At 50.7% G+C, this 17,473-nt stretch overlaps 2 protein-coding genes across 8 annotated transcripts in view; one reads left to right on the top strand and one right to left on the bottom strand.

Moving 5' to 3' along the window:
• Positions 1-3,232, top strand: part of Ncoa3 (nuclear receptor coactivator 3) — an 86,735-nt gene extending 83,503 nt beyond the window's left edge. For all 5 annotated transcript variants that reach the window (XM_027423378.2, XM_027423377.2, XM_035446745.1 and 2 more), the window contains one exon: positions 132-3,232. In XM_027423378.2, the coding sequence (XP_027279179.1) occupies positions 132-143 (12 nt within the window). In that variant the 3' untranslated portion in view covers positions 144-3,232. The remainder of the gene's footprint in view (positions 1-131) is intronic.
• Sulf2 (sulfatase 2) overlaps positions 3,067-17,473 on the bottom strand; it is an 84,890-nt gene continuing 70,483 nt past the window's right edge. For 2 of the 3 annotated variants that reach the window (XM_027423383.2, XM_027423385.2), the window contains exons 7-21: positions 17,231-17,406; positions 15,929-16,057; positions 14,681-14,737; positions 13,972-14,101; positions 12,286-12,496; positions 11,242-11,470; positions 11,057-11,153; positions 10,518-10,612; positions 9,415-9,474; positions 8,818-8,987; positions 8,437-8,579; positions 7,300-7,423; positions 5,794-5,827; positions 5,510-5,563; positions 3,996-4,666 (exon numbers count right to left, since the gene is read on the bottom strand). In XM_027423383.2, coding sequence (XP_027279184.1) covers positions 4,636-4,666; positions 5,510-5,563; positions 5,794-5,827; positions 7,300-7,423; positions 8,437-8,579; positions 8,818-8,987; positions 9,415-9,474; positions 10,518-10,612; positions 11,057-11,153; positions 11,242-11,470; positions 12,286-12,496; positions 13,972-14,101; positions 14,681-14,737; positions 15,929-16,057; positions 17,231-17,406 — 1,740 coding nt within the window. In that variant the 3' untranslated portion in view covers positions 3,996-4,635. Of the gene's footprint in view, positions 3,676-3,995; positions 4,667-5,509; positions 5,564-5,793; positions 5,828-7,299; positions 7,424-8,436; positions 8,580-8,817; positions 8,988-9,414; positions 9,475-10,517; positions 10,613-11,056; positions 11,154-11,241; positions 11,471-12,285; positions 12,497-13,971; positions 14,102-14,680; positions 14,738-15,928; positions 16,058-17,230; positions 17,407-17,473 lie in introns of those variants that run through there. The other variant, XM_035446746.1, reaches the window with a different exon arrangement.

Genomic DNA, 17,473 nt, shown 5'->3' with positions numbered 1-17,473 from the left:
TTTTGAAGAGCATTTGGGTTGAAGGTCCTGAGCCTAGGAGGTATTTGTTTTGAGGTGGAGTCTCAAAAGTCTGAAGAGTGCGCAGATGGGGATGGTTTTCTGCCGTGCTGACTATTTTCTTTTGTTCACAGAAATACTGCTGACATCTCGCTAGTGGGACCGATTAGGAGATCACTGTACAAATGACACTGCACAGGATCATTGGGAGGTAATGAGTCATTGTCAGGCATCCAGCTTGGAAGCAAGGGCCAGCTTGACCATCAGGGTGTTCCAAGTGCTGTCATTTGAGTGGAACTGGGTCTCAAGCTGAATCGCACTGTCTACCTGATGCCCTGCCTCTGTGTGGCATGGTGTTCTGCCTCGTGGGGACGTGACTCTGGAGATAGGAACTTCATAATCACCTCTCCCGTGTCACTTCCTTCTGCCTCGCCAGCCAAAGTCTTCACGTAAATCTAGGTGGCTAGGGTTTCTGCCTTGTAGCACTGGACGAGGAGCACAGTCTGCCTTCAAGTGTTTGTCACCAAGTAGTTCTGTGTCCATCTTCTGTCGTCCTTTACAGGTGTAGTCCCCAGAGTCTGTCGTCTTAGGTTTTCTCCTGATGAGGTCCCAATACCCTGTAATTCTCAAGGATTTGTCATTGATGTTAAATGGCTTTGCAGAAGGGAAAATGAGATGACGACATTTAATTTTCCCATGCTAATGTGCAGCCAAGTGCACTTTACTTAAGAAATCGTGGAGAAATGCAATATTCCCGAGGGCGTGAGGAATGGTGAGCCACATTCCTGGTTTTTGTCTGCACTAATCTGTTAGGACAAGAACATGATTGTTTTTTGTTTGTTTGTTGTTTTCAAGTACTGGCGTCACCCTTTGCCTATATGGTAGAGCAATAATGCTTTGAAATAAACTTGTGAAACCCAAGGCCAGGTACTGCACCCTCAATCAGAAGCTCGCAGCGTTTCTGTGAATAGATTTCCTTTTTGTAAATATGATCTTTTAAGATATTGTATTATGTAAAAATATGTACATACCTTTTTTTTGTAGGTCACAGCAGCTCATTTTTATAGAGTTTGTGAAGCTAAATATTTAACATTGTCAATTTCTGTAAACTCCATGCAGTGAGGCTACAAGCAGAGGAGACATCGGGAATGCCACAGCCTGGGGGGGAAGGGCAGCCTGCAGCTTTCCCACCTCACCTTAGAGGCCTCACTCTTCAGTCTCCTAATCCTAAGGCTTTTCAATCTGATCATTTGTTCAGATGTAGGCATTTAAAATTTTAAAAATTTCTTTACCGAGAACTACGCACTTTGTTAATTTGGGGGAAATAATAGATACGGGGAAATGAGCTTTTAAAAAACAACCCAAGAATTAAAAAAACAAACAAACAAAAAAAAAAAACAACAAAGAAAATTGATTTCAAAAAGAATCTTTACATTTTTAAGCAGTCCATAAATTAAATGCTAATAGTTTGGGGAAACTTAGCCCATCCATCTTAGGAGTGATCTTGGTTGCTAGGACCTGAGCCCCACACTTAGGTGGAAGGCACTGGGGCTTTGCTGTGTGGTCTGCTGTCTGCTCAGCTCTCTGTTGTTCTGCTCATGGGGTCTCTCACTACCTCTTTGCATCAGAATGCTGAGTCAGAACCAGGCCTGCCAGTGCTGCTGTGTCAGAGGGAGGGCCTGGGTGCCTGCTAGCCCCTCCCTGCCTCTTCTTGGCACCTGTTCTAGTCAGTTTGGAGTAGGGGGAAACCAAATATAATGCCCTTTACTTGGGTTTTCTTAGGTTTAAACAATTACGTAAAATTGGATCACTAGACTATCCACAGCTTTCAGATATCTCCTCCAGCCTTGGTGTCATTTTCTGAGAGCCAGCTAGTTTTTAAAGCCACTTGTTCTCTATATCCCTGAAGGGAGCATCACTTGTCTGTGAACAAGTGAAGCTTGCATTTCCAAATCCACCTCAAGTGTGGACTTTCCAACGTGTCCAGGTCACGATGGGATTCCTCCTGTGAATGACCTACTGTCCCAGATCGTAAATCCATAAGCTTCCATTGTGTCACTGTGCAGGTGACACCCTCTGCCTGAGTCGGGTGGCTGAGACTTCCTTGCTTATTAGACTGTGTAGCCACAGTGGTGCTCCTGCCTCTTTTAAAGACATTAAAACCCAACTTTGTGATTCTTTCCTCAGCACCCCAGTGCTAGGCTAACTGGTTGGCCCCCCCTTTTTGTATGGGGAAAATTGAAGTTTATTGTGTTTTTATATTTTCTACTTATTTTTATTGGTGCAAATCCCAAATTCAGATTTTCTTTTAATAGTCTTGAGGGGATAATTAGTTGTTTTTACCTGACTTGCCCTTTAACCTTTTTTGGGTCATTCTCTTTGTACTCCTGTTGCCTACCTCGCCTCCCCCTCCCACTGGCCCCTCTTTAAACCTAGGTGTCTTTTGAGCAAACAGTATAAGTAATCTTTCCACCTGCTTTTATGATGTGGGACATTTCCAGTACCTACTTTTTTGCTGAATCCAAAGATTATATAAATAAAAATATATTTTATGAAGATCAAATGATATTAAGGAAACATGTTTCTTCAAAATTTAATGTAACTGTACTGTTGCTGTTGGTATTAGGACGCTCTCTCTGAACTGTGCCCTGTGGTTAACAGCCCTACTCCATTCGCCAGGATTAAGTACAGAGATGAGCTGGGGGCATGTAGCAGTGGGTACTGCAGGCTCGACGGCCCACATGTCTCTTGAGTCAGATGCAGCCGCACCACCATCCGGAGGATTGCCAGTTGCCCACGTGCCAGTCCAGTCCCTTTCTGTCTGTGGGGGGAGGCCATGAGTTCTGTTCCCGAGTGGGGTGGTCACAGGAGAAAGTCTCTAGGCTAGCGGAAGCTGTGGCCCTGCCACCAAGCAACGGGGCTGTTCCCACCTCCAGTGCTGATGGCTTAACAAGCAGGCAGGGCGTTGTTCTGTTTGTTCTTGCCACCTGCCTTTTCTCTTCCCTTTGAATGTATGGAGTTTTGAAGATGAAATGTCACTCCGAGAGCAGTAAATTCTCAGGAACTGACACCATTGAACAGATTTGGGTTTAATCAAGTTTATAGTACGTGTCACCTAAATGGAGTCATTCTCTACCCTGCAAGGAATCATGTGGGTGACTCAGTTGGAGTGAGCTTTGAATGCCTTGCTGACTGTCTGGATGTTGTTGTAAATAAAGGCTTCTATTTAACCCTCCGCCTAAGCATGTTTCCTCTCCTCCAGGTCATGGGTGACACAGGGCTAAGGAGTGTGGACTAAGGACACTCACGTGTCTCTGAGGTCAGAACAGTCATGGCTTCTAGGAGCCTGGGCCTGTTTAAGGCATTTGAAAACTATCTAGAAAAACTTAGTGCCCTCTGCTGAGATATGGGTTGGGTTGACCTTTTCACCTCTACCCGCCCTAGCTTTCTGGCAGTTACGTGGACTGGGTCACCCTACTTGGTTTAACAAAGAGCTGGATGAGTGAAGGCCTTGCTGTTGAGAAACAGACTTCCAGATGTCCCAGAGCTGGTGAGACTTACCAGTGAAGCCCCTTGAAGCATTGTAGGCTTAATATTAATGTATAACCCTCTGCTTCTCCAAAACCACTCTTGGCTGAAGGTGCACCCTTCCCAAAGGTACTGGAAGTATCTTGAATGCTTAAAGAAAAAGTCAAAATTAAGGACAGCAAAAAATAAAAAATAAAAAAAAGTTCCAACATAGCCTTTTACAAAAATTCAAAGGTTTTTTTTTTTTTTTTCTTTTTTTTTCCCCCCCATACCAATTGCTAGTCATTGGCTGGGGCTGTGAACACTGTAAGATGGTACTTAACACTACAAAATTTCTTTACAAATACAATGTCATTGAAACACAGGACACACATCAACTTGGGTGTTCAGTACCTTAGAAAACATCAGTTCTGGGATGGATATCGGGAATGACTCCTGGGCGGGAACAGAAATGTCCACAAAGCTCAAGGGACTTTCGTTGACACTGGCCACAGAGCGTTTATTGACACCACGACTCTTGAGAATGGGATTTTTGTATTGGTGAGAGTCCCCTAAAGCCCTGTGTGGTTACATGGGAGTGGTCACATATGTACAGTGAAGAAGGCAGTTTCAGAGGCAGCGGCTCAGCCGGCCAGGTGAATGGTGCTGTTTTTGTGCTATTGACTCATGGCCTGACTGCCTTGCTGGCAGCCCCTGGGAGTTGCCCATGTCCGTGCTTTCTCCGAAGAATAAGAAGGTTAAAACAAGCTTGTGTCCCTATACAACTTTAAAAAAAAAAAAAAAAAGAAAAAAAAAATCTCAGCAACTTTCATCCCTGGACGAAATCCATAGAAATCACTTTCTTGGTCCTTCTGTGCCTCTGAGAGGGTTGGCAGAGACTCCAGACATGAGGACGCGCTCTGTGCAGCTGGTGAGGTTCAATCCAAAGCAAAGCAGGGTAAAAAAAGGGCCTGGGGAAGTCTGGGAGACATCCTCAAGGATTTCATGTCCCAAGAGCAGGCCCTGCCTCCTGTCAGGCCTCCCAGTTCCAGCACTGGGAATTCTGTGGTTTGTGCATGGCCTGAACAGCCACAGAAGGCCTCTGGTTTTGGTGATTCCTCTCTATGGTGCTTAGCCTTCCCAGCCTTCCCAAAGCTGTCCCCTGCAGAACAAAACACACTTCTCAGCTTTTGTTTATCCTATACTGCAAAGCTTTGGTTTAAGGGTGTGGCTGGTGGGAAGGAGTAATTGCCCCACCCAGCTGTCTCAATTGTTTACTTATCAACTCAATTGCCCCCCCCCCCTTTTTTAAGGGTCTGGGTAGAATTGTGGCTAAGGATTTGAGATGCTTGTTTTGGAAGCTGTCCTCATAATAAGGTCACAAACAATGCATGAAGTGTGGGGGTTAGGCCAGGGTGGGTCACTGCAGAGAAGGGAGTGGACAGATGAGCTGTCCGTCAGTTATAAAGTGAGAGAATCTGACAAGCTTTATTGTACCCCTTGGGGAACAAATTGGGTGCCCCTAGACTTGGGGTGAACTGTGGGTTGCTGCAGTCTCTACATGGCCCATGACAGCCATTCTGCTGAGATGGATATCCTCCAAGGTGTCTTGTCAACTTCTCAACACACTCAACATGAAGGCATGGCTCAAGCTTAGACAGCGAGAACAGCAATCTATTAGGATTAGCTATTAATTTGAAATTATGAAACGTATTCACATAATAGGAAAAACTAGAATAGGAAAAAAAATAGACAAAGCTATTACTTTGTCTCCTCTCAGCAGAGGAACAGGGGGATAATAAAGCTACTGTATGCATGGAGAACAGCCCCAGAGAAGGGAAACAACGCTGGGGTAGAGTTCAGTGTTAGAGCTCTTGCCTAGCACGAATGATTCCTGGCTCCAACTCCTAGTACTAGAAACAAACAAACCAGACAACAGCAACAAAACCTGAAAAAACAAGTCAGAACCAACTCTGCTTGTCTGCAAACTGGTTCTTCAACTCACAGTGATTTGGAAGAAGGTCTCTTCATTTCTGGCCATTTTCGACGCTGAAACTGCCTAAAGGTAGGTGCCAAAAGGAAGATGCTTGTTAACCATCACCAAGAAGACTGTGTGGTCACTCCCCGTCCCTGCCCCCCAGAACTGTTCGAAATGGTGTGTGGGGTGACACCTATCATGGTGTCATTAGGCCCTTGACAGACAGTTTCTCAATAGGTACAACCATAAAAAGTAAAGGACGGGCCAAGATGGGGGAACTTAGCCCAAACTTAAGTAACAAAACCAAATACCTGTATTGCTCATAGCTTCCTCCATCTTTAAGTCCTAAGTAAGAGATGAACAGAATAGGAACAGTTAAAAGTGAAATGGTACAAACATCAGTGACTAAGAGCCACCTTTGGCTTGTCACAATGCCAGTGCCAGGGTGTCATTAATGTTCCTTGCTCAGGACCTCTTTAGTATGCTAGATGGTCTTGTATGACACACATCATCTCCCCCCCCCCTCCAGTTAGCCATAGCATGCACGAGCCTTTGTTTACAATGGCCTTAGTGAGTTAGCAGGGGCAGGTGTGGGCATTCGTGCTGCATAGACTCATTGGCGGTGGGTGGGTGGGTGGGGGACTCTGGTTGCACTCTGAATTCCTGAGGATACGGGATGTGACCAAGTGCAGGAACATGAGTCTGGGCTCACTTCACTTGCTTCTAAGCTGGGGACAGTCACCTCACAGGGCTGTTGTGAGATCTCCCACACATTGCCGCTTGGCACAGCACTTAGATGAGAGTTCATGACCATCACAGAGTAGCAAGAAGTACTTGGGTAGGGTCAGGTGTTTCCTGTTACCCCTCTGTAGCCACTCTGGAGCAACCCCCATCATAAAGCAGACTGGCGCTCTGGGTCTGTGCCATCCACTTACCAATTTCTCAATGGGAACTCTAGGCATCTCAGGACAAACAGGTGACCAAGGGTTCAGAGGTTGTTCCCTTTACACTTGGCAGTGGCTAATAAGCACATGACACCCTCCTAGTGGTTTCTATCTTAAAACATCCCGCTGGCATCTGAACTTGGAACTGCTGGGTTTACCCTGATCAACCCCACCCCCAGCCCAGGAGTAGCCTTGCGGCCCGCTTTACCGTTGTCTCTACCTCACATCACCACAGATCATGAGCATCTCATACTGAGTCCCAGCCACCACTTACTGGATCCAGCTTCATCCTTTACTTAGTAATCGCTGTCTTTGTTTAAACGTTGACTTTGCCCAAATGTAAGCCCTCCCATCAGCTCCCCAAAACATCTCAACTGAAGTCTCGACTTTTCTCTGTGGCCTGCAAAGCCTGTGATAGGATGGCTGGCTGACCCTCCCTTCACACCTCACTCCAGCCACAATGGGCTTATTGATGCTCCTCCCACTTCAGCCTCCTCCCCCAACAAACGGTCATCCGTGATTAACACAGAGTCCCAATGATCCTGTCTCTTCCATACAGAGATTCCTTGTATGGACCCTTGCCCTCTGAGCAGAACTCAGCTCTGCATCGTCTCTAACTCACTGGGTTACAATCTGCATCAACAGATTGTAACAAAAGAATCAACAAAAGGGAGGAAATGTGAAGGAGTTTGGGTCCTGTGTAGATTGTAAAGGCCCTCAGCTCTCTGGAAGCACAGCCCTGTGAGTGAGAGCCAAGTTTTATAACCTCCCCATCATTTGACTTGGGCCCCTCCCTGTGGTTCTGAGCTCACTTTGGGGGCAGGCATGCCCTAAGCTCTTCTCTGCAGGTTCCAGGCTGGGACCCCTACTCACCCAGGTCCATGTTTCGGGTCCGGGGGTTGCACTGCTTGTAGCCTTTGCAGCTTCTCAGCTCCATGAGCTGCACATGCAGTTGGTTGAGGACATCTCTGTCCAGTGTGTTCACTGCGTTCATCAGCTGGTGGGAAAAGATAGCTGTGAATGGGGACTGTCCCGGGACTCCTACCTCCTTCTCTTCAAACCGGGACACTTACCTCCGATGGGCTGGGGGTAGAGGTGCTATGGGGTACTATCTACACACACCCCAGCTCCACTGTGCAAGAGCCACAGTGCAGAGGGGTTAGATGATGGGTCAGATCCTCTCTGCCAGGGCCACGCAGTGTGGATGGAAAGTTAGGCGAAGACAAGCACTTAACCTTGAACTTCTGGAGCTTGCATAGCTGGGAAAGAACCTTCTAAGCCTTGTGTTTGTCAGCACCCTTTTGTTCCCCTTGATGGGAAAGCAGCCACTTGGTACAGTGGTGGGTCAGGAGCCTTGAGGCCTTGCCTAGTCTGGCAGCTACTGATGATCACTGATTGACATTGTCTGCCACTCTTGCTGACAAAACATGGGCGGAACCTATCCGAGGAGGAAGACGGCCAATCTGTGGCTACTGAGGTCACATGGCATGCATGAAGCTGCTTCAGGCTTTTGCGACCATCCTCCAGAACAGCTAAGATGCAAAACTCTGGTTCCCAGGTGCCCTGTGGCTTGCGCTTATCTCCGTGGCTCTGAGCCATTTCAATCATATCTGTGCCGAGGTTGTTTACAATGGGGAGACAATGTGCAGAGCTGGTCTCAGGTGCATGCTGGGTAAGTGTTAGTGTCACTTGTCTGCTTTGTCTGTACCAGCCTAGCATCCAGAACATGGCTGGATCCTGTAGCCCCATTGCTCTAAGGGTTCACACATGCTGAGCCCTGTGTGTGCCGGAGGGAGAGGGGAAAGCTGTACCTTAGATGAGAGAGGGTAGCGGAGGGAGACACGCGTTGACTACCCAGAGTCCCAGACTCCAAGTGGCCTTGGAACTCACTCTTCTGTCTTAGGGACCTGGCAGGACTTGTCTTTCCTTCTGCAGGAGAGTGTGTGGGTATCTGGTGGTGCCCCTGTGCCCTACACTCCCGTTTCTCCATCTCTCTGGCAGTACATATACCTGGTAAGGGTCTGTACTGAGGTCAAAGTATTCTATGAAGCCGGTTGCAAATTCACAGAAGAGGAAGTTGTGGGTCTCATTGATGGTCCTCAGGCACCAGTATGTGTTGTTGTTGGCGCTGGTGCAGGCACAAAAGGGCCCCACTGTGGAGGGAAGAAAGTGCATTCTGAGTGTGCCCGAAGAGAAATAAGTCAGTCAGTCTCCTGAGCCAGCCTATCCAGTGCCAAGGGACAGCTGATACCAGGCACAGGTTTCTATGGCACCTCCAGGGTGAGGCCCTCTGAAGCGTGGGGAAGGTAGGTGCCCCTCCCCAATGCCCGACCTGCTCCTGTTTGCCCGTGCACTGCCTGCCCACCACCCGCTGCCTGCCCGCTTGCTCACGAGTCCAGAGAGGCGCGGTCTGCCAGTGGTGGTTGTCGTGGGTGAAGCAGGTGAGGCCCGGCATGCTGCAAGTATCATTGTTCTGCAGCCGCTTGAGCAGCTTGCGCAGTTTCTTCTTGCGTTTCTGCTCCCGCAACAGCCACACCTTGTCCTTCTCTTGCAGACCCTTCCTGGGGGCACAGAGGATTGCACACACTTAGGACCCCTGAGGGATCAATGACCCCAGCTTTGTGGCCCACCAAGGACTCCAGATCCCACTGTTGACCCCAGGGCCTTTCTCTGCCTCCTTCAGGCCCCTTGCAGCACAGGAGTGCAGAGTGAGGAGGCTGCTGGGATCCCTACTCACTCCCTTGCCCTCCCCCCTTCCTGGGAGCCCAGTGCTTGGTGTGCCTACAGCACCAGATCCAGCCAGAGTGGGGCCTCCTCTGGAGGGCTTCCTATGGTCCTGGGGCCAGCCTCTCCAAGGACTGCACAGACCTCACCTCCCAGAGGAAACCCAGCCCAGTTTGCTTGCTTTTCCTTATCGTTTTAGCTACAGGAAGGTAGCCACCTCTGAGAGCCGCACACCTTACCCCTGTGGCCTGTCCCTAGCCTTACCTGAAAGGGTGCAGACTGGAGCCTTTGTGCTTGAGGCGGCCTTTATGTTGGGTGTGGTAACTGCAACAGGCACCCCCCCAAACAAACAAACAACAAAAACAACCCAGGAGTTAGAGCCTTGCAAGACACCCTGGCAGGTATGCAGTGGGGTTCCCGGGCTCCCATGTGTCACTACTGTTGCTCATTCTATCCTCTGGTGTGGTGGGACTACACTCCCCAGGATGCCAGCTTCATGCTTGGCTTGGATGCCCCAGGCTAGACCATACAAGGTCAGGGTGCATATAATTTAACCCAGACGGGAAGCTGGGCTTGGCTTCAGGAGGTCTCAGCCTTGACCTCAGAAGGTCGTTTCCTATGATGTCACATACCAAATGCTTAGAAGGGAGGCTTGGGAACCTGAGTTTTACAAGGCCTTCTAGGTCAGCAAAGGTGTTCAGACCCATGTACCAACTTCAGTTTAAATAAAGTAAAATTCTCAAAAAAAAAAAAAAGAATTTTAGCCAGGAGTGGGTGGTGATGGAGGTGACCTATACCTTTAATCCCAGCATGAGGCAGAGGCAGAGGCAGAGGCAGATCTATGAGTTCCGAGGCCAGCCTGGTCTGCAGAGCGAGTTCTAGGACAGGCAGGGCTACACAGAGAAACCCTGTCTTGAAAAACCAAAAGTACATAAGTAAAGTAAAATTCTAGCATCATATTTGATAGCCATATGTGTGATGTGACTACCACACTGGACAGGGACTGCACACAGGATCCACTTCTTTCTGTGTGGGAAGTTCTCATGGGCAGGCAGAGTCTGAGTGGTAGCTCGGACCGTGAGTCCCTCAGCCCAGCAGTTGCAAAAGGCAGTGAGTGAGCAGAAGTAGTGTCCCTGCCTGAGCCAGCTGTGCAAGACAAGGCCCTGCCTCCTGTTGGAGCTGCCTAAAAGCAGCTCATCTTGGCCACCCGAAAGGCAGTCTGTGAGCCTAGGGGAGAGTTATCATCAAGTTCTTAATCTTGATCAAAGATGCAATTTAAAAGGGGCCAGCAATGGCAGGGGAGTGTGTATCTATAACAGGACTGGCCTGCTGGGGGTTGAGTGGGTCCTGTGCTAACCCCCCCCCACCTGATTTTATGGCAGTCACATTCTTCTGGCCGCTTCTTCTTCAGGTGACCTCTGACTTCCCGTAGGTTCTTAATTTTGTTCTGCAGGGTTTCAATCTGAGGGAGGGAACAGGAGAAGAAGCCTAGAAATCACAGGGCCACCTGGATGGCAAGGGTACAGCCACACCTACAGTCGTGGTTCTGCCTGTGGAAGAAGGCTACCCTTCCCCTCAGTTAGGATCCCCTGAAGGACCAGAGTCCTCCTGTCCCATGGGGGAGTCAGCAGAGCCCACCAAGGCTGTAGAAAGGACTCTATCAGAGCATCTGGCGGGTCTAAAGTATGATAGACTGTGTTGTCCTCAGCCAGCCGACTCTGGGGTGGACCTGTGGCTGGCTGTCAGATCCTGGGTCTCAGGTTCCTGTCCTGGGGTCATGGATTCGGGGTGGGATGAGGTGGGGTGGGGGACCACTCTTCTTCCCCTGGCCAGGTTTCCCTGCCCTCCTTTTGGATGCTGCCGTGGAGCCTATGGCACCTGACTATGCTGCCCCCAGTGGCCAAACCTCGTGGTCAATGTGCAGCTTGTGGTCTTTCCACGCCTGCAGGGACTTGTACAGGTCCAAGTCACACTGGACTGTGTCATTCTCGAGGATGTAGCACCTGCAAGAGGAGGGATCATGAGTGGCCCTGAGGGGTGAAGAGGGGCCCAGCCTGCCCCTTGACCCCCAACCTCCACCTGGACTCTCACCTATGGGTTACTTTAATGGGATTGGGGGAGGAATAGTCTGGAAGGCCACCAGTGCCACTGAAGCTGCCACCATCCTTGTCATCCTGGTCTTCTGGGGCCCCTGGCCAGTGCCGCTTGGTAAGGTTCCGAGGCTGGGGCACGTTATCCAAGCCTATATGGTATACCTCACCATCCAGCTCAATGGCCACGGAACGGGTGGAGCGGCTGCGGGCATAGCTGGCCTTGTACTCTGTGGGTGTCAGAGGGGATGGGTTAGAGAGGCTGGGATGGGCTGGCCAGGTATCTTGGCCATGGATCTTCAATTGAGACAGGGATGAGTCTCAGTGTTGCTTGCTGTGTGGGCTTGGGAGATCTATCTCTGGAAGTAGGTCCTGGGTCCTGGGGAGGTGACGCCAGGCAGGCTAAACAACAAGTGACTTGAGAGTTTCAGGAGTGCGGGTGAGATGGCTTCGTGGGTAAAGATACTGTCACCTAGGGCTGGCATCTGAGTTTCACCCCCACAGCCCAGGCAGTAAAAGGAGAGAAACTCCTGCAAGCTGTCCCCTGACCTCCTCACGTGGGCCACAAGTGAGTCTGCTGGTGTGGGGTCTGAAAGTAGACTGTCAACATGGTCTGATGGCTTGTCCCTCAAGTCACCTGACCACTCCCTCCTATGACACGAAGGCCTCTCCATGCCACCTGGCTCCTGTCTGGCCCTCAATTGTCTGTGTGCTTCTCTCACCTTTAGAATGGTCATTTAAGGGAGATTTGAAAACATGAAGTTGACCTCCTTATCTCTGCCCTCTCCAGACAGGGAGACACTATCCTCCTGTTGGTCCCAAGTGCTTGGCCTTGGTCCCTGTCCACACTTCTAGCGTCCTAGTGGCCTGTCCTATCACTGCTGGCTGTCCTCTTGAATGGTGGCTTGTGAGAGATTTGGCAGTGTCCCTTGCTGCAAGGACACACCCAGGCTTGGAGACGAGTGTCTGTGGAATTGTTTGAAAGCTCATGAGGCCTGGGCCCCGGCTGCTCCTCCTGCCTAGTCTGACCAGGCCTGACACTTACTTTTCTTAAAGAGTTTGCGGCGTCCAGCCAGGCCCAGTTTGTAGTCCCCGACGCCGCCGTCACATGTGCAGGCCTCACCGCTCTGCCCGTAGTACTTGGGCACCAGGTTGGAGAGGGCTCTGCCACCGCCGCCGCCACCACCAAACCGCATGGGGCCCTTACACTTGTGCAGCTTCAGTGTCCCGGAAGCATCTTCCACACACTGCCACTTCTGTGGGACACAGCGGGGCTTCAGGCACCTGGGACCCTGCCATCCTGCTTGCCACACCCACCCCTCCTCTCCCTGCACGTGCTCAGCTTTTAGATAGAGTTCTTAATTGGCCTAGATAATAAAAAGCTGGAGTCAGATACAGAGGGAAATGCTGAGAGATCGGAGAGAAGGAGCAAGCTCGGCACACCTTACCTCCTTAGCGTCTCAGCCACAGCTTGGCAAATAAATGCCATACCCTTATCACCTCCAAGTGCCTGCTCCTCTCTTCTGTCCACACATAGCTGAACCTACCATCGCACCCAGCAAGACAGTCCTGGTGGGGTTGCTCCTGTCTGCCTAAAGCCATGCCCTCACGGTGGCCAAGCAGGCCACTTTCAGGGCAATGTTATTCCTGCTTAAAACCTTCCAAGGCCTGATCTTTAGGACCCGTGCCGGTGCTCCTGGTATATAGGCTTCTCTCTCTGCCTTCTCCTTGGATTTTCTTCCCTGCTGGCCTTGCCCTTCCTTAGCCCCTCACTCTCTCTTCCAGTGCCTGTGTGTACTCACTTGAGTGCAACTCAAACTGCAGCGTGAAGGAGGTTTGTCATGAGTCCCACTTTGAGAGAGAAAGCACAGAGTGGGAGGGATCCTTGCCCAGGTCACACAGCTGTGGGGAACTGGCACTGTGATACTTAGCCGAGTGTTCTCGTCAAGGTCTTCATCACTCTGCACTCTCCCCCACCAACCTACTCTCCTAGCAGCCAGAGTCTATAATGTCACAGCTTCCTGCTGCCCTCACACCCTTTGAGGTGGGCCAGGAGAACCCCACTCCTGCTTGCTCTGCATGTCCACACATCCACCTTCCTTCCTTCCTTCCTTCCTTCCTTCCTTCCTTCCTTCCTTCCTTCCTTCCTTCCTGTCTCCCTGCCCTACCCTTTAAGGCTCATGCCCAGTGAACTGTCCCTCCCCACAGCCCACCTTGGAAAAGCCCCCTTTGGGCTCTCCAGACACCAGCCCTTGTTGTTCCTGGACACCACCTGGATTATACTTTTTCGTTCGATCAGTGTTCTTTTTTTTTTTTTTTTGATTTTTCGACACAGGGTTTCTCTGTGTAGATTTGGAGCCTATCCTAGCACTCGCTCTGGAGACCAGGCTGGCCTCAAACTCACAGAGATCCGCCTGCCTCTGCCTTCCAAGTACTGGGATTAAAGGCATGTGCCACCAGCGCCCAGTTTCGATCAGTGTTCTTAAAAAAAAAAAAAAATCTTGAAAGCTATTACCTTAATTGCCCTATAAATGGCAAGACAGCCACAAAGAGAATACCATAGAAGTCAGCAGGAAGGCAATGCTGTTCACACTGCCTGCTGGTACTTCCCCTCACAAGTGGTGCTAGGCCACACACCCAGGGCACTGCTACTCTGACAGGGACCAGAGCCTCTCATGTAACCAAGGAATCACAGCCTAGAGGCCCAGGAGGATTTGGGCCATCTCCTCACCTGGCCCAGCTGCTCGCATGCTGTCTGGTACTCGGCACGCTGACACAAGTCCTTCACACGCTGGTACTTGGGCAAGAAGTTCTCCTCCTGGGCATCCACTTTGTCACCATCTCTCTTGTGGAGCAGTTTGCTGGTGGGAGGGGCAGTGGGGGCTGGTTGAACTTGTGGGGAGCCCTGGGATGACTTGTGCTTGCCTAGGCTGCAGCCCCAATCAGCTCTGTGGAGACCTACTGTGGAGGTCGTGTGTCTAGCTGCTGAGAGCACCTGGGTTTTAAATTTATTTATTTCTATTTTATGTATGTGCGCTCTCATGTACACCTGCAGACCAGAGAGGGCATCAGATCCTATTATAGATGGTTGTGAGCCACCATGTGGTTGCTGGGAATTGAACTCAGGACCTCTGGAAGAACAGCCAGTGGTCTTAACCTTAGCCCTGCACCTAGGTTTTAATGGGAACTCTCTAGAAGCTGTTCATTCCAGATGGCTTGAGTTGGAATAAATGAGCAATGAAGACATTGTACAGGCTCTGCCAAGTATGTTAAAGGGGACCTGTGGCTTTCAGATTAGAATTGTATCAGTTAACCCAATCATGACTGGGGCTTCGGACACACAGCCCGAGTCACCCAGTCATCAGCATAGCCTTCTTCCGCCTCCTTCAGTCTTGTGGCTGCAGGAGCTCCTAGCAGGGGCCTCCCTGCCCAGCACTTACCCTCTCTCCACCAGGAAGGAATCTCGCCAGACCCTTAGCTTCTTTTTTAAGTGGAACCTAGAAAACAAGCAGGTCCAGCCCTGTCCACCACTGTCCCAGACTGGGGCAGTGGCAGTCATTGTAAGTAGCATTGGGACACTGGAAAGGTCCCACACCCCATGGACAGGGCCACTTCTCCAAGATGGGATTCTGAATGCCTCTCTGGGGTTGAAGTCATCCAGTTGCCTCTGTGTGTGTGTGTGTGTGTGTGTGTGTGTGTGTGTGTGTGAGAGAGAGAGAGAGAGAGAGAGAGAGAGAGAGAGAGAGAGAGAGAAGTTTTAGGGTCTCTCAGGAGCCTAGGCCTCCAAATGCTGGCAGAGACAGCGCTCCCCATTTCTGGGTTAAGGAGGGTCTTCAGAGGGCCCTTCCTCCTGACCCATTAGGGTCAGGTTTGTGTAACTGGAGCCTGTGTATATAATGCATGCTGTCTTCTCCATTTCATAGATGGGGCACTGAAAGACAACGTTCTACCCTGTGCCCCAATTCTAAAGTGTCCTGGCCCCCACACTCTGCACACATTCATTTCAGATCCTTCCAGATCCCTCAGGTGGAGGATGTACTGCCTTTCAGGATAGCCTCATGTCAACCTCAGGGCTGGACCCTCTGCAAGGAAAGCCTAGGAAAGGCTCAGGGCAAGGCCAAGGATGACATGGAGCATGGAGACCTGTCAGCCAGCGGGCAGTTTCAGTATTGGCCACCAGGGGTCGCTCCTGCCTTTCTGGTCCCGCATCTCAGCCCAGCTTTCCTACCACCTTTTTTTGGTTTACTGCTGCTCCTAGGACACCTGTTAGTAACAGCATCCACCTCTAGGGTAATAAAAGCCATAGTCATCGTGATGAAGAGTCTGAATTCTTGATTATCACCTAACCTCTCTAGGACTCAGTTAACGTTAAGTCCCCTTTGCTGGGGGACTATGGAGTGAACATGCTGGAATCACCTGGCATACAGCAGAGTCCCCATGCCCCTAGCATTACACAGATGCTAGTTACCTCAGGCTTTCCACCATTTTAACTTTGGAAGGGTCCTCAGTCCCAAATGAGAGGACAGAATCCTGGAGAGGGTTGGCCCTTCCTTATCTCATGGGTTAGTGTGGGGCACCTAGGTCCTTAGTTCCTGATGCTAGTGGCCTTCCCAGTTCCCCATGGTTGGGTTGAGTTCACATTGGCCAGGGAGCCCCTGTCCCCTGGGTTTGTCCTGCGCCCTTCTCACCGGTTCATTGGCCGTTCTGAGTCCAGTAACTTGAGGATGGACTTCCCATCCATGTCAGCAGGGATGTCCAGTCCGGCGATATCCAGTATGGTGGGGGCCAGATCAATGTTGAGGACGATGTGAGGATTCCTGGGGGACAAAGGGAGTGGGAACTTGGCCACCTGGGTGATAGCTTAGCTTGGGACAGGCAGCTGGAGGTGAAGAGGGAGGAAGGTGCGCAGGCAAGGAAGCCCCCATCCTGCCACTCTGACCCTTACGGAGGCCAGTTTCAGCAGATCAGTACCAAGGTGCTGAGCTGACGAGGTTACCTGCCCTAAGGCTAACCCCTGCGCCTCTAGACCAAATGCCTGCAGGCATTTGTAGATTCTTGCTGTCCGGGCATGCATCGTCTGGTCCCTAAGCTCTTGCCCTCGACCCAGAATGACCTTCCACAGATAGCTGAGGGCCACTGATCTTCCCTTTTAGCTCTTCACAAGGGGACTCTGCTCCTGGAACCACATCTTAGTGATTGCTGAGTGATCCACTCAGTGGCCATCACGTGAGAATGGCCCAGCCATGACTATCTATCGGGGTGACGGGGGAGATGGGTTGATATTCCAGTGTTATATGGACAGATGTTCAGCCCTGTCTTACCGGAGTTTTCTTTCTGTGTCTAACCCCTTGCTGGTTTGAAGGTGTACTGTGCAAGCTCCAGTTCTCTGCATTTACCTGGCTGAGCCTTGATGTCCCCCTCATACCTCAGCTGCCGCAGGGACCATGTCACCATGATTACCAACCCTTCTTTCATCTCTGCCTCCTGCTAGCATTTCTGCTGCAGGTGGCCACCTCAAAGGTTAAACCAAGGGGAACAGCTGAGGTCTGTGGCCCATGTGGTCCTTGAGGAAAGATGGAAGGCAGATGGCTTGCTCCTCGATACCACCAGGAGAAGGTTCAGCTGATGTCAGCTGATAATGGCTCCCGGCTCAAGTCACCTCCAACAGCTACCAGCCCAGTGACTGCTGAGCTGGGGCGGAGATTGCAGCGCCTTCCCGTGCACCGGGAACACTAGCCTCTGTATTCCCTGGCACAGAACCCACTTTGCTGTTTTCCACAGGAGCGCATAGCTCCTGGCTTCTGCCTCAGAAGAAGGCTATAAGACTCCTTGGAGTCCACCCTGGGTGACACAGTGACTGGCTCAGCTGTTCTGGAATTGTGCCCCTGGGGGATGTGGCTTGCACTCGGGCTGAGCTTCAGAGCCAAACAGAATCCAAGATCTCCCAGTGAGCCTGGGACCTGGGATGTGGGTAGAGGTGACATACTTACAGAGAGCCAGCCTCCACGTTGGGGCCCCTCACATAGAACGGGACCCTGATGTCGAACTCATAGGGCATGGATTTGCCCTTCACCAGGCCAAACTGGCCAATGTGGTAGCCGTGGTCAGCAGTGTACACGATGTATGTGTTGTCCAGCTCACCCGTCTCCACTAGCATGTCGTAAATCTGCAACAGAGGCTAGGGGTGAGGTGTCTGGCCTAGAGCAAGGGGCAACGGACTGGAGCCCTCCAGT

This window comes from Cricetulus griseus, chromosome 6, assembly GCF_003668045.3.
Source record: "Cricetulus griseus strain 17A/GY chromosome 6, alternate assembly CriGri-PICRH-1.0, whole genome shotgun sequence".
In the NCBI taxonomy this organism is placed as follows: Eukaryota; Metazoa; Chordata; class Mammalia; order Rodentia; family Cricetidae; genus Cricetulus; species Cricetulus griseus.
The sequence above is the reverse complement of the archived record's forward strand: the minus strand, read 5'-3'. Positions and strand labels throughout refer to the sequence as shown.